The sequence below is a fragment of the Euprymna scolopes genome, chromosome 39 (assembly GCF_053919585.1).
Source record: "Euprymna scolopes isolate OS-2025 chromosome 39, ASM5391958v1, whole genome shotgun sequence".
Taxonomy (NCBI): Eukaryota; Metazoa; Mollusca; class Cephalopoda; order Sepiida; family Sepiolidae; genus Euprymna; species Euprymna scolopes.
The window spans coordinates 53,779,471-53,796,080 of record NC_136520.1 but is presented as its reverse complement, the minus strand read 5'-3'; the positions used below and the strand labels follow the sequence as shown (position 1 = coordinate 53,796,080).

Below are 16,610 nucleotides of genomic sequence, written 5' to 3'. Positions count from 1 at the left end.
TATATGTGGGTAACGATTTCTACCACACTCCTCTATAAATTTTTAGTCTACAGACTGAAAACTTAATATATAAAATATAAAAGGTTTGAACTTGTTGAACAAATTAGATTTGGATTTACGTCAGTAAAATTAGCTTCTGAGGGATAAAAATTTTAAAAAATACGTAAGAAGAACAAAATACATTAAATATTTTACTTCTGCACATGCCCAATATACTATGATATGTTAAAACAGCTTAATTTTTAATTTTGCTTTTTACTTTTAGAATAATCTATAATAGGAAATACAAGATCTGGATTAATTAAAATAACATATTTAAGCGTATATCAATAAATGCAAAATCTGAATAAAATATCACATGTAAGCATATTTTACACCCTGCCAAACGGGGAGGAGTGCTAGTCACTAATAAAATGTGGTTTGGTTTGGTTATTTTTTATGCCTTTTGACTCCCTGGGGAACAAAGGGCCACTACGACGTTCCTCCAACGTATTCGTTTCTGGCTGGTCCTCCTCAGTTCAGCCCATGTTTGCAGCAGCCCTGGTCTCAGCCTCAATCTATCTTTTCCATGTGTCGGTGAACTGGTTTCCTAGACGCTTTCACCCGCTCGCGTCATGGACACTACTTAAGAGGACCCTTCCGAACCCAGATGTCCACAGATGTCGTTGCGGTTTCTGCAACTTTCTTTCTTTTACAGAATTGGGGTTTTGGTCTTATTCTAACCTCCAACCAGGAGGACCAGTGAGTGCTCTGTGTCTGATCTCTACCCTTTAACCTGCCTGGCTTGAGTGACCCTACCAGAAGACGAATCTCCCGCCAGCATAGCTATCCGGGTTCTAGAGACACGCAAGTCCCCTAACCACGTCAAGGTTGCAAGCGCTAAGGGTTTTGTTTTACAGCATATACACAGCTTTCAAATGATTTATTTCCAAATACAGTAATTTTGATAAAATATGTCATGCTTCAAGTCTTCTTAGACATTTAGATGTTTACTCATTTGTTTATTTATTTTTTGTTCTAAACGAAAATTGTTTATTTTTTAACATTGCTAAACTCAATTGATTTTTTCAAAGCTGAAGGAAATAATGTTATGTTGTGTGTGTATATAAATATGTTAAATAGTGGGGTGTTATATTTTATCTGTTTATGCATGTACGTGTAATGCGTGCGTGTATATATTGGTCGTCTAGTGTGTATATTTTGACATTTATGCAACAGTTCTAACAGGAAACGATTGACGTGGACGTATCGAAACAGTTGTAGATAAACAGTTCTTTTTAACAGATGTAAATAACACAACACATACCTGACTTATTTACGAACATTTATTTTCATGATTTCAGCTGACATCTTTACATTTTGGCTGCCTGAGATCACGCCGCTCCCTGCGTCATGGAGAGACGAACTCCTCCTTTTGAGTCGTCGGTTCTCTCTGATGTCGAGCTAACGACTGACTAGAATCTCCCCAAAGCTGCATTTTATTACGTGTCTCAGACCAACAGCTGATGTAACCTCAATCTAGTTATTTGTTTATGCAAACCAAAAATAATATTTACATCTATTTTCTATTTTCACATAACTTTTGTAGCGATATTATTATTTCAGCTTTCAATCAATTTTTCCCAATCTAATTGATTATTTTCCTAATCATAATAATCTATCCAGCGACCGCTGTCGCTAGAATCAATTAACAACAACAACAACAACAACAATAATAATAATAATAATAATAATAATGTTTTGACCCTTTGCCCTGCTTGTCAGAGTTAACACATATACTACGGTATGATCACAGCCAAAGGGTCACAACTTTACAATAATACAATAACATCAATGTTTGGTGCGTTTTAGGTTAGTATGCCAGTATCTTCCGGCAGTCTTATTAGGCAACAGCAAATGATTTATTGTAAAACAAACATAATAGTCCAATGATTAATCATTTACGTATGCCATTGTGTTTCGGCATTAAATAATAGAAAAAGGATCGATATGTTGTGAAACAGCGAAATCAAACGATCCATTAATTATTTACAATAGGTATTGTATTTCGGCGTCAAATAATGGATGCACCGAGAAATAGACACATTGACTCAATCCATAAATCAATTACAAGAGGTATCTAATTCTGACGTGATGTTGCTGTATTAATGCTGGGCTTACATGAATAGTGACACATCAATATATAAAATGGTTGTTAGAAAGAGGGAGTTTTCAGAAGAAAGAAGATATGTGCACAGGAATTTTTCTTATCGGACCGAAAATGCCAACCACGTGACGTCATCAGATTTGGGTAGATATTGAGTTGAAGGCTAACTCACCATCATGTGACACTAAGTCGAAAAGTGGGGACGTCGAGCCCCCCCCTTCCTAAAGAAGGGACACTCTGGCCTAGCAAAAAATGCTTTGGCAACCCATCATCATTTCCCGGTAGAGACGCCTCAGGCAACAAGTAATAAAAGTGTCCCACTCAAAATCCGGGTCGCATGGCCTTTGAGGGTGGTACTTCTAGTTAATACGCAGGTTGTGTACCTCAGTCTGAGAAGTACTGGCCAGTTTCTCGCCGATCATTTGTCGGACTGATTGTCAAAAACAGATTCTTAACTAGTATTTTCTATCCAAATCTCTAAGCAACCGAAGCAGCAAGGAAACGCCTCCTCCACCAAATAAGTGGGTGGTGGGTATTTGTTTTCGGGTATTTATTATATAAAACTTAATGATAATTTGCAAACCTGTACTTCTATAAGTCCACCATTCGCCATGTATGGAGTATTGTTGTCATATTTGGGCTGGTGCATCTGCTACTAGTCTCTCCCTCTTTGGCAAGGTTCAAAAGAGAGTCGCCAACCTGATAGTTCCTGAACTGCCATCTAATCTGCAGCCTCAGTCTCACCGACGAAATATTGCGTCCCTCTGCTTGTTCTATAAGTATTTTAATGGTGAATGCTCTGACGAACTGCAATCACTTGTGCCCCCACTACGTAAACACGCTCGACAAACCCGACAGGCAGCTAAATCCCATCCCCACACAGTAGATATCCCTGGATGTAAAAGAGCTTTCTACTCTAGTAGTTTCTTCCCCAGAACCGCTAGACTTTGGAATTCTATTCCAGGTCCCTGCTTCCCCAACTGTACTGACAAGCAGAAGTTCTAATGTAACGTGAACCGACATCTTACTGCGCAACTCCCTACATAGTATCCCAGTAGCTTATGTCCCTGATAGTAGCCCCTACACCAAAGTAGCAATGTGCCTTGTTTGGGGTGAAAATGTAAATAAATAAAAACCTGATGGGACGGGGCTGTCAATATAGCTATGCCCCTCGATATGTTGTATTCATTGATGGATGGATCATCTATGCATAAAACTTTTCCATTTGAGTCCTAAAGACAATTACTTAATGTTTACCTTCTGTAATATTTCAAGTCTTGTCCAGCAATTTCTGTAAATGCATTTTCAGTGCACTAAAAAAATATGACATTTTTGGCACTTGATATCTTTTTTTTTTATCTTTTTTCAATTTTTTACCCCTTCGTAGCAAGTATTTTCTGACTTAAAAAAAAAATCGAATTTATTCCACATGTCAAATCGTCTTTCTATTATATATCACGTCTGTAGACCAAAAATTAGCAGAGGAGTTTGGTATAGACCGTTCTTCACACAGGAGCATAGGCAAACAGACGAGGTAACGTATATATAGAGAGATAGGGAATAGAATCAGGAAGAGAATTTAGTGATATATCTAGACAAATACAATCAATATAAACTTACAAAAAAAAATTCTGACATTATAGAGAATGTGTACTTGCCGTGACAAAAATAAAGGTCGCTGTATAATGAACTATTCCCAATATCAAGTGTTTCGTAAGCTGCATTTTCCTGGACGAAATAATAAAAAAAAAACAATCATTCGAAAAAAAAAAGCAAAAATGTCCAAAAATATTGTATATTATCTATGTATTTATCTATCTATAAAAGAGAGAATGTGTGGGAGGACAATTCTCAACCTATATACTCAAGGACTTTTTCATCTGAAGACTTGAAGTTTCATATATAGGATATTGAGACATATGGAAAATATTTTAATCAACGTTCATCCGGTAAAAAAGGGTTTCTAAGAGCAAAAATTAAACAAAAGTACACACTAAAGGATCATTTACATTTACATGGGGATTTTTTTTTATCTTTTTATTATCTGTGCTATGACTGTGCATGCGCAAATGGTTGACATTACAGTAATCTTAAGTTAAGAATAAGTAGGTTTGAAAACACTTTTTTTAAATTTCGTGGCAAGCTAGTATAAGTGTCATCGTACCTGTACTCACTGTTTTCAGATTTTGGTTTCGATTTCAACTCGAGTATTATTTACTTACAAGACATTTCTTGTAAGTAAAACGACACTACATGCACATGCCTCTGTTTCGTTCTATTTTTTTTTAGGATACTTTATTTTTTTAAAAAGGAATTTAACGTTACATTTAACACCGGGCAACGCCAGGTACATCTGCTAGTATTAGATAAAACGTAGATGATGACCAGGCAATTTCTCGTTTGTTTACTAGATCTAACATTATTTGATAGTCTCTTTTGTCATTCTTTTCGCCCGGCTTTGAATTGTTCGATTCACTATAGAATATTTCCGTGCTGCTTGTATGCACAGATAAGAAAGACAATTGTTTTTACGGCAAATAAAGAGTTCGCTCTGAACATTGGAGATAAACATATTATGAGAAGAGGCCGGTTGCGTGTTATGGCGAGGTAGATAAAAAAAAAAGTGAAATCTATTCATAGAAATGTTGTTTGCCCCAATAAAGGATCGACGATATTTTAGCCATTATTCCAGCGATATTATTTACATTGCAAAACTCAATATTCGTCATAGACATGCGAGTGACGTCACTGTTAATGGAGCTTATAATCAGCTAGGATTTTTCTTTTCTATTCCAGGACATATCACTCTTTCCTTTGTCGTTTTATGCTGAATAGCAATATCTGTTATAGGATAATAAATTCGTATGCTTTTCTTTAAGTTTTCGCGGAAAAAAAAGTCAATGCATTCTAACGGAATCATCTAATCAATAATGGAAAAGTCATCGGTGATTTATTTTCTATTTGGGTCATCAGAATTTATAATAATAATAATAATAATAATAATAATAATAATAATAATAATAATAATAATTCGAGAATTTACAAGACACAAGAAAATAACAAATGGAGACTGTGCGGACAAAGAGACGAAACAATAAACCACATGATAATAAATACAGAAAACTTGCGAAAAAAACAATTAAAAATAGACACGATCAAGTTGGGAAAGCAGTAAATTGGGAATTATGCAGATAACTGCATCTAAAACACTGAAACAAATCGTACAAATCAGATGAAGTACTTGAAAATGAAAGTAAAAAAAATCGTATGGAACATAGACGTACAAACGGATAACCCCATCAACGTAAGAGGCCAGAATGTAATAACAGTTAACAAGAAGGAAAGGTCCTGCCAAATTGTAGATTTTGCCTACCAGCAGACCACAGTGTGATGATCAAGGCGAGAGAGAATAGTAGAAAATATATGGAAGTGGCCAGAGAGAATAAAGGAAACAGGAAGATGAAGACAGTCAATATAACACCACAGATTGCTGGCGGGCTAGGAACAATACCGTAAAACTTTGAAAAAAGAATGGAAGAGCTGGGCATCAGAGGGATAGCTAAGAAGATACAACGTATACCAATAATGAAAACGGCTGATATATTGAGGAAAATCCTTGAAGGCAGAAACTAACACACATGAGCTACAGGCACAAGCCAGACATACAGACACTGAAAAGGAAAATCAGGTAGAATCATGAAAACTGGAACTCTATTATTGTAAGTTAACCCCCTTGTCCCCATGCCCCCCCCCATAATTTGGGTGTATGATACCGTAAACTCACTCGAGATCTAGTGTGCGAGTCAAGGAGAACAGGAAGAGAGAGAGGCTAAAGCACTATCCAGACCTCTGTTGAATGTGCAAAGAGGACTGGAAAAAGGACATATTTTCGACCGATCCTTCGATCTTCCTCAGTGTAAATCCTTTTGAAGGAAACATTCTTGTTTTTTTTTTTTCAAAAGACTTTTTGTATTCCTACACGTCAACACACAGGAAATAAATACAGAAAAGATATAAACATTTATATATTCGTTTCGTATTGATTTTTTTATTCATACATATTTAAATATATTAAAAAGGAATACACGTGGATACAACATGCAATTCGGTATATATATATATATATATATATATATATATATATATATATATATATATATATATATATATATATATATACGAGGTGCGTGCAATAAGTAATGCCCCTGGCCCCTGACCCACTTCCCATATCAGTAGAGCTACGAAACTTGGCACAGTTATTAGTCTTTCTCTACATAGAAACAACCCAGTGTTATGCATTTCTCCCATCGTTTGATGCAGCTCTGGAGACCGTTTTGGTAGAACCCCCCAGGTTGGTCCTCCAACCACGACGTGACTTAAGAAATCAAGCCTGCATCATCTGGGAAACGCTTTCCTTTCCAAAACAACTTCATGGATGGGAAAAGGTGAAAGTCAGAGGGCGCAAGGCCAGGAGAGTAGGGAGGATGGGGCAGATTTCATAACCACACGCTTGTGCTTCTTATCTGGCGACATGCGAGTTGTGGACCGGAGCGTTGTCCGGCAGGAGGGGGGTATCTTTGCTGATCTTGCCCCGCCTCTTGATTTTGATAGTATCCTTTTATTTCCTCAAAAGTGAAGCATAATAGGCTCCTGTAATTGCGGTACCCTTTGCCATTAAATCTGTCATCACTACTCCGACCTGGTCCCAGAAGACTGTGAGCATTACCTTGCCAGCGGAGGGCTGCACACTTGCCTTCTTTGGAGGTGGTGAGTCCAAGTGCTTCCACTGCATTGACTGGGCTTGGTCTTTGGATAATAGTGATGGACTCAAGTTTCATCCTGTGTAATCAGTCTTTGGAAAAAAATTTGATTCATCTTCTTAGCACATCAAATTCTCCTCGGGCACTCGACGCGTTCTCGCTTCTGGAATGGTGTGAGCAACCTGGAAATCCATCTGACAGACACCTTATGCATATGCAAATGGTCATGAATGATAGTTTCTACAGACCCTGTACTAATTTTGACATATTAGGCTAATTGGCGAATAGTAATGCGCCGATCTTCCAAAATGGCAACTTCAACTTGACGGACAGATGCCTCATCAATAGCAGAAGGGGGGGGGGCTGGTCTGGGAGCTGTTTCTACAGAGGTCCGGCCATGTTTTCATTCACGATGCCAGTGTTTTACAAGGTCATATGATGGGGCATTATCACCATAAGTTTCTTTCATTTCATAAAAAATGTCTTTCAATATCAAAACCGGACCACTGCTCGACATTCAACAGGCTCCATTTCACACCTGACTCAGTTCAAATGCCTGTAAAACAACAACTACAATTAGTTCAGATCTGTAATTTGCCACATAACCCGTAGAGATATAAATCATTGCCCATGCAAAATTTCAGCTAGATCAAACAACTGGAAGTGGTTCAGGGTCATTACTTATATCACACCCCTCGTATATAATATATATATAAATATAAATATATATCTATATATATATATATATATATATATATATAGAGAGAGAGAGAGAGAGAGAGAGAGAGAGAGAGACAGATATAATGATGATAATATCGTTTATCAATTTCTGTATCTGTTTGTTAACAATATCAGGTCAGCTGGTATTTGTGTTTGACCATCTTAAACATAGTCTTTCTTCTTTCATAGTTGAAAAAAGAAGAAGTTTTACAGAGGAATATCTTACGTTACACCAGTCTTGGTTAGTAAAAAGTTCCTTTGTAATTTTTTTTATCTATAAGCGAAGAAAGACTCTGTTCCATATCGGCGTTTTTCTATTTTCGATACTTATGTGATGAATTTTTTTACAAAAAAATATTTAAGGACATTGCAAGACTTATATATTACCTTTGTGTGAAATTTGCGAACGATATATTTCGGAAACTATGAGGAAGGAGCTCAAACACCCACGCAAAGTGAGTTTTACATATCAGTAGATACATAGATAGATAGATACTGATAGAGACAAATAGAGAGCGGCATATATATGGTTTTAAATATATGTATCCACAGACAATTGTTTCGTCGTCTACGACTTATTAAAGTGGCTGAAACTAGCGAGATTCGAAATTGGGACTCATGCTTAGTAGCTTAAAAATCTACCACTGGGCTATCTCGCGCGACTGCTCGATGTATCGCGTTTTATGTACATGTTCTTGTTTATATATATATATATATATATATATATATATATATATATATATATATATATATATGTATTGTTCGTTTATTTTTGTTTGCGATACTTTTTGGATAAATTCGATTATTCAGACGAAAGTATATTTTTACCTAAATGCGAGTTGGGAATAATTTTATCTTTGCCCAATTTGGTACCCCCACATGGAGAGCAGCATATGTATTGTTTATAAAATATAGTTATCTACTGACACGTGTTTCGTCGTCTACGACTCGTCAGAGTGCCTGAATCTAGCGAGATTCGACATAGGAATCCCATGATAAGAAGCCTAAACCTTTGCCACCGGATTGCAAATCTCGCTAGATCCAGCCACGCTGATGAGTCGTAGACAACGAATCACGTGTCAATGGATAATTATAAATATATATATATATATATATATATATATATATATACTAATTTATAAAATATATATGGCAATTAAGCTACACTGAATATTCTGCGTTTCATCCAACTATAGGATTCGTCAAGCGCATAAGCCTGACGAATCCTATAGTTGGATAAAACGCAGAATATTCAGTGTAGCTTAATCGCCATATATATTTTATAAATTAGTACCTAGCTCTACCTACGTATTGAGCACTTTTGAAGTAAATACTTAAAGTTTACGCATAAATCTATACTTTCGTATAGTAAATTTATGTGAATAAATGAAATAGTTATATATATATATATCTATATATATATATATATATATATATATATTTTTTGTAGTCATCGATATACAGTCCTGTTTTTATTTGTATCACAACTCATCAGTGCCGCTAGACTAGCATCTCTCCCAAGCCAAGGATTGAACCTAGAATCGTCGTGTTGACAGTCGGCTGTTCTCCCACTCGACCATGGAATCGACGCCCGTTAATAACTCGTCGGTATGTCTATTTAAATAAACACCCGCCACCACATTTGTAGTGCTCAAATCGCCTGTTCGTAAACAAACAAACAACGAGCTTCGCATTTTCCGCCAATTAAGTAGTAGGTGAGATTATTTACGACAGTGCTCTACCCAAAGAGGGGGGCTTAAAATATATTTGTAGTCATCGACATACAGTCCTGTTTCGTTGTATCACAAATCATCAGTGCCGCTAGACTAGCATCTCTCCCAAGCCAAGGATTGAACCTAGAATCGTCGTGTTGACAGTCGGCAGTTCTAGCAACGCCAGATTGTAATGTGTTTACGTTTTCTTTTTAAGGTTGCCTGTGATATTGTGTATTTGAGTCGAAGTATTTATCTTTGTATCTTTTTTTGTTTTTTACAGAAACATGTTCCCAGATAACATCATTACATCTTGCTTTGATTCAGTAAGTAAAAGTTCTTTCTTTGTCCTCGAAATATCACAACTTTACACCATTATAATAACTATTCATGTTCTTTCTGTTAGTCACGAATTCCATTTGCAGGCGAGAAAATAAAATCAGAAAACCTGAAAAAATTAAATTTAAAAAAAAGTGTGGAAATACAACGGGATTTAGAACGAGTAAAATTACCAACTAAGACACAAGCTTCTATTATCAGAAATTCCTAAACAAGCGACATGTTTCTTGAAAATACATGTTTCTTGAAAATACATGTTTCTTGAAAATACCTGTTACACAAAAATACGTGTTATCTGCAAATATATGTTACTTGAAAATACATGTTTCTTGAAAAACATGTTACTTGAAAATACATGTTACTTGAAAATACACGTTTCTTCAAAATACATGGTTCTTCAAAATGCATGTTTCGTGAAAAAACATGTTTTTTGAAAAACAAGTAACTTAAAAATGCCTGTTACAAGAAAATTCGTCTTATCTGTAAATACATGTTACTTGAAAATACATGTTTCTTGAAATAGATGTTTCTTGAAAGTACACGTTTCTTGAAATGCATGGTTCGTAAAAAATGTTTCTTGAATAACATGTTATTTAAAAATACATGTTACAAGAAAATCCGTGTCATCTGCAATATATATTACTTGAAAATTCATATTTCTTGAAAAACATGTTTCTTGACAATACATGTTTATTGAAAATGCATATTTCTTGAATAACATGTTACTTGAAAATACCTTTTATAAAAAAAACGTGTTATCTGTAAATACATGTTACTTGAAAAAACACGTTTCTTGAAAAACATGTTTCTTGAAAATGCACGTTTCTTCAAAATGCATGTTTCGTGAAAAACATGTTTCTTGAAAAACATGTTACTTGAAAATACCTGTTACAAGAAAATACGTGTTATCTGTAAATACATGTTATTTGGAAATATATGTTTCTTGAAAACACCTGTTTCTTGAAAAACATGTTTCTTGAAAATACACATTTCTTGAAAATGTATGTTTGCGTGAAAAACATTTTTCTTGAAAATCATGTTGCGTAAAAATTCCTGTTGTTCAAGAAAATCCGTGTCATCTGCAAATACGTGTTATCTGCAAATACGTGTCATCTGCAAATACGTGTTATCTGCAAATACGTGTTATCTGCAAATACGTGTTATCTGCAAATGCATGTTACTTGAAAATGCATCTTACTCGGCGATACCTGTTACTGAAAAATACATGGCATATAAAAATAAATGTTATATGAAATTGCATGTAACATGAATGTAATATGACGTAAAAATACATGTTACTTGAAATTACCTGTTACTAAAAGTACATTTCATTGTAAAATACTTGTTACAGTAAGATATACGTTACTAAAAAACATGTTACTTGAAAATATTTGTTGATTGAAAATATTTTTTTGAAAATACACGTTTCTTAGAAAATACATGTTGCTTTAAAATATTTCTTACTAGAAAATACACGTTACCTGAAAATAACTTTACTTTAAAGTACATATAGTTTAAAATACATGTTACATAAATATAGACGTTATTTCAAAATACATGTGTTTTAAATGCAAGTTACTAGAATGTATTGGATTTTATTGCATGCATGTTACTTTTAAAATGCATGTTACTGGAAATTACATCTTTATTGAAGATACATGTTGCTTGTAAGACATGTTACTTTAAAATAAAGGTTACTTGAAAATACCTGTCACTTACAAGTACCTGTCACTTAAAAATAGATGTTACTTGAAAAAATTTGTGACTTGAAAATTAATGTTTCTTAAGTTACTTAAGAAACATTAATTTTCAAGTTACATGTGTTTCTAAGTGCATATGTTACTTAGAAGCATATGTAACTTGAAAATGCATTTAACTTGAAAATATATGTTATTAGAACATGTCTGTTTATTGAAATAACCTGTGACTTGAAAATACATACTTCATCAAAATACATGTTACTTATACATACATGTTATTTTAATATGCATGTGACTTGAAAATACATGTTACCTGAATATAAATGTTTCTTGACAATAGATGTTACTTGAAAATATATGTTACGTGTAAAGACATGTTACTTGAAAATAACTGTCACTTAAAATACCTGTTGTTTAAAAATACATGTTTTTTTAATAGTTGAAACTAGAAAGCACACGTTACTATGTTACTTAGAAACATATATAACTTGAAAATGCATGTAACTTTAAAGTATATGTTGCTTGAAAATACCTCTTAATTACCTGGGACTTGTAAATACATGTTCTTATAATACATGTTACTTTAAAATAAATGTTACTTGAAAATACATTTAACTTGCAAATACATGCAACTTGCAAATACGTGTAACTTGCAGATGCATGTTACTTTAGAATACCTATTAGTTAAAAAAAGGATATTTACAACTATCAAGATAGCGATATTTAAACCATTAATAGAGTGATATTTAAAACTATTAATACAGTGATATTAAAAACCATTAATATAGTGATCTTTAAAACCATTAATAAAGTGATATTTAAGACTATTAATCTAATGACATTTAAAACCATAATTATAATGACATTTTAAACAATTAATATAATGATATTTAAAACCATTAATATAATTACATTAAAAAACATTAATATAGTGATATTTAAAACCATTAATATAGTGATCTTTAAAACCATTAATATAATGACACTAAAAACCATTAACATAATGGCATTTTAAACGATTAATACAATGGTGTTTTAAACCAGTAATATAGTGATATTTAAAACCATTAATATAATGCCATTAAAAACCATTAATATAGTGATATTAAAAACCATTAATATAATGAAATTTTAAACCATTAATATAGCGATATTTAAAACCATAAATATAATGACAGTAAAAACCATTAATATAGTGATATTTAAAAACATTAATGTAGTGATATTTAAAAACATTAATATAGCGATATTTAAAACCATTAATATAATGACATTTAAAACCATTGATATAATGACATTTAAAACCATTAACATAGTGATATTTTTACCAATTAATATAGTGATATTTTAACCCACCTAAGAAATGATATCTAAACTATCTATGTAGTGATATTAAAAACTATGTAGTGATAGTTAATACTATATCTTAAGCGATATTTAAAACTATCTGTTTAATGATATTTCAAATTATATATTTAATGATATTTAAAACTACATATATAGCGATATTTAAAACGATATATGTAGTGATATTTTAAACTATCTATGCCATGATATTTACATATATATCTATATGGTGATATTTTTATATACACAGTGATATTTAAAAACAAATATATATATATATATATATATATATATATATATATATATAAAAACAAATATATATATATATAATTAAATTTTAATCTATCCTTTTAGCGATATTTAAAGTTACCCTAGTAGTGATATTTATATATTTCAAGAGCTGTCACATGTTATGTATATAAAGATATTTTAACTATCTAAATAGTGATATTAAAAGCTATCTCGGTAGTTATTTTTGAAGCTATCGATATATTTATATCCTATGTCAAGCTCTTTTTCGTTATCCCAAAGTTTTCTATCTAGGAAGTCATTGAACGTGTACGCACTTGAAACTCTAGTCACCTTCGAATTAATCTTCTCCGGCTGCAATACAATTGTACCGTACCAATAACTTCTGAAAAAAACCCCATGGAAGTCTTCTTGTCAGAGTATATCGTTGACCTTCGCCACAACCTACTTCATCTCCTCAGTTGTCTCATAATGAAAGCCTTTAATGTTACCCTGAGCTTAGGGAATCAGCAAAAGTCACAAGAAGCAAGCTCTGGACTACAGGGAGGGTACAGAACTGTCTTGATGCCCATCTTGCTCAAATAGTCTGTGACAAGGATGCAGTTGTGGACTGGTGCATTCGCGCACATCTTCCCCATCTTCAGTTCCTCGCTAATAATTGCGTGTATATTTCACCCCCTGACATCAAACTGTTCTCGTATTGCCTCCGTAGACACACAATGGACCTTATCCATACAATTCTTTGTTTCGCCAACCAACTCTAGTGTTCTGATTTCCTTACTCCTCCCACGCCTCTCATTATCCCTTATACACTCCCTGCCTTCTTTGAATCTCTTACGACACTCAGGAATTGCCACTCGATTAATGCAAGCTTGTCCAAAATCACTCTGAAGCATTCTATACGTTTCCGTGTCATTTTCGCCTCAGTTTTAAACAGAGTTTTATTGCATATACTTATTCTAAAGTATCCTCATGGCCAGTTTGCACATTTCAAATTAATCATCTGTGGCAATCAGGTTTTAATAAGGTGTATTTCAGTTCCAGATGTAGCTGTTCATTTGAACCTGAAATGATAAAAAATGCGCAGTCATCTCATAAGATGTATAAAAATAACGGAATGAATTTCAAAGAATCTGGGACAATTTTAAATGCCAGTACTAAAATATTTACTTACCTAGTATCAGTAGGTTCCACTCCAAAAGCAAATATATATATATATATATATATATATATATATATATATATATATATATATATATATGTGTGTGTGTGTGTGTGTATGATTTGTTTTGGTTTTAGCCATAGGTTTTGAATGAATTCAATTATTTACGAGTGCGCATTTTTACCTAACTGCGAGCAGAGAATAATTTTCCCTTTAACCAATTTGGTACCCCGGTATATATATATATATATATATATATATATATATATATATATATATATATATATATATATATATATATATATTATTTTTAAAATGTAATTATCCATTGACACGTGTTTCGTCGTCTACGACTCATCAGAGTGGCTGTATCTAGCTTGTTAGATACAGCCACTCTGATGAGTCGTAGACGACGAAACACGTGTCAGTGGATAATTACATTTTAAAAATAATATATATATATACATATATATATACACACACATATATCTATCTATCTATCTATCTATCTATCTATATATATATATATATATATATATATATATATATATATATATATATATATACTAGCGGGGTTACCCGGCGTTGCCCGAGTGTTTGTTTCCGGGACGGGAGGGGGGGAGTTTTAAAAAATGTTATGGTAGGTAAGTAGGAAGGATCCAACCCGGAGTCATGAGTAAAAGTAGGAAAATAAAGTGTGAAAAAAAACAAAAACATCTGCAACGTTAACAGTTCGGCCACCAAGAAAAGTCCATTCCAGTTGTTTAGGAAAAAAAAAAAAAAGAAACCACTATGGTAGGTCGGCGCGAACGTGAAAATATAATGCGAATTGTCCAGCACCCTAACCACTACGCCACAGAGCACTGCAGCTTAGTTTAGTGATTTTAAATCACTTCACATGATAGAACTACGAAGCCAAACCGGTGTTCTCTTCTCAACTGTTCCTTGTGAACGATCTCCAAACGGTGTTAAGTGGTGGCAGGGGGAGGAGGAATTTATTAGAGAGAAATATTTTACCACTTCCATTGATCTTAACCGATTTTGGCCGTGACTTCTCAGCAGAAAAAGTATAGAAATCTAAGATTATCGAGGAATTTGAAAACTAATAAGCCTATAACAAACCTCAGATATTGTTCTGCCGTTTGTGCATAATGTATTTGCATGAAATATCTTGATTTTTAATCCTATTAATGTCAAAATCAGACGAGAAAAATGAGTTCATTTTATCTATATAGAGATATATATAGTCCAAAGAAGCTTTGAATAAAAGAAATGCAAAAATAAAAATAAAGAACACAGTTTAAATTCCTGGGAGGGGGAAAAATATTAACTTAAACCTACCGCAGACTTAGCACCTATGTAATCCGACTTCTAAAAATGTTTATAATGACCAAAGAGAATTCATTTATATAAGGATGAAGAAAAAAAAAGCCTTTACTAAAATTGTTAAATAGAAATAGACTCAGCACATGCATAAGCCGATTTCGCAAAAGTCTTCAATTTTAAAACAGAATTTAACTACATAAGGATGAAAAGAGAAGACCTTAACTAAAATTTTATTAATAGAAAGCGGGGACCATCAGGTGCTAACCATGTAGCTGTTTCGTAGATTTTAAAACAGTATATACTAGAAAAATATATATATATATATATTTCTTTTTAAATTGTTTATTTAGTTATACACGTATTATGATCAATGACGTACGAGAACAAAACAATTCATCAGAGACATAAGATGTTAAACTACTCATATATATGTTGTTCTGAAAGTGTTAAAGTGTTCTAATTGAGCTTAAATACTCGAGCCGATTGAAAAAAATTATTTCATATATCATTAATATATATATGTTATAATTATAAGTGTATATACACACATATATATATATAAATATACATATATACATATATATACATATATATATATATCCATATATATGCATATATATATACACACATATATATACATTTATATACATATATATACATATATGTACATATACATATGCATATAAATATATATATACATATATATATATATGTATAAATATATTATATACATCTATATATATATACATACATATATACATATGTATGTGTGTGTGCGCGCGCGCAAGTATATGTTTACTACTTTTTACAAGATTTTGAGCATTGTAGAAAGTTACACTGAAATCCATAATACCCGCAGGTAATCATCAATATAATCGTAACTTAAGTCCTTTCGTATAAAACTTGTTAATGTATGTACTGAAAATCTATACACAGTGTATTATATCATCTTATAAGAAATGTGTATATAGATGATCCTTATACATATAAACAAATAGATCGATTAATAGATACATCGATTAATAGATAGATAGAGAGATAGAGAGATAGATACATACATACATATATAGATACATAAATAAAAGATAATTGAATAAATAGATAGATTAATATATAGATAGCTAGATAGATAAGTATACAGAATGATAG

The 16,610-nt window shown here is 32.8% G+C and overlaps 1 protein-coding gene across 2 annotated transcripts in view; it reads left to right on the top strand.

The window, feature by feature from the left end:
- LOC145263780 (excitatory amino acid transporter 1-like) overlaps positions 1-16,610 on the top strand; it is a 605,619-nt gene that overhangs the window by 509,106 nt on the left and 79,903 nt on the right. For both annotated transcript variants that reach the window (XM_080120835.1, XM_080120834.1), the window contains one exon: positions 9,622-9,664. In XM_080120835.1, coding sequence (XP_079976961.1) covers positions 9,622-9,664 — 43 coding nt within the window. The remainder of the gene's footprint in view (positions 1-9,621; positions 9,665-16,610) is intronic.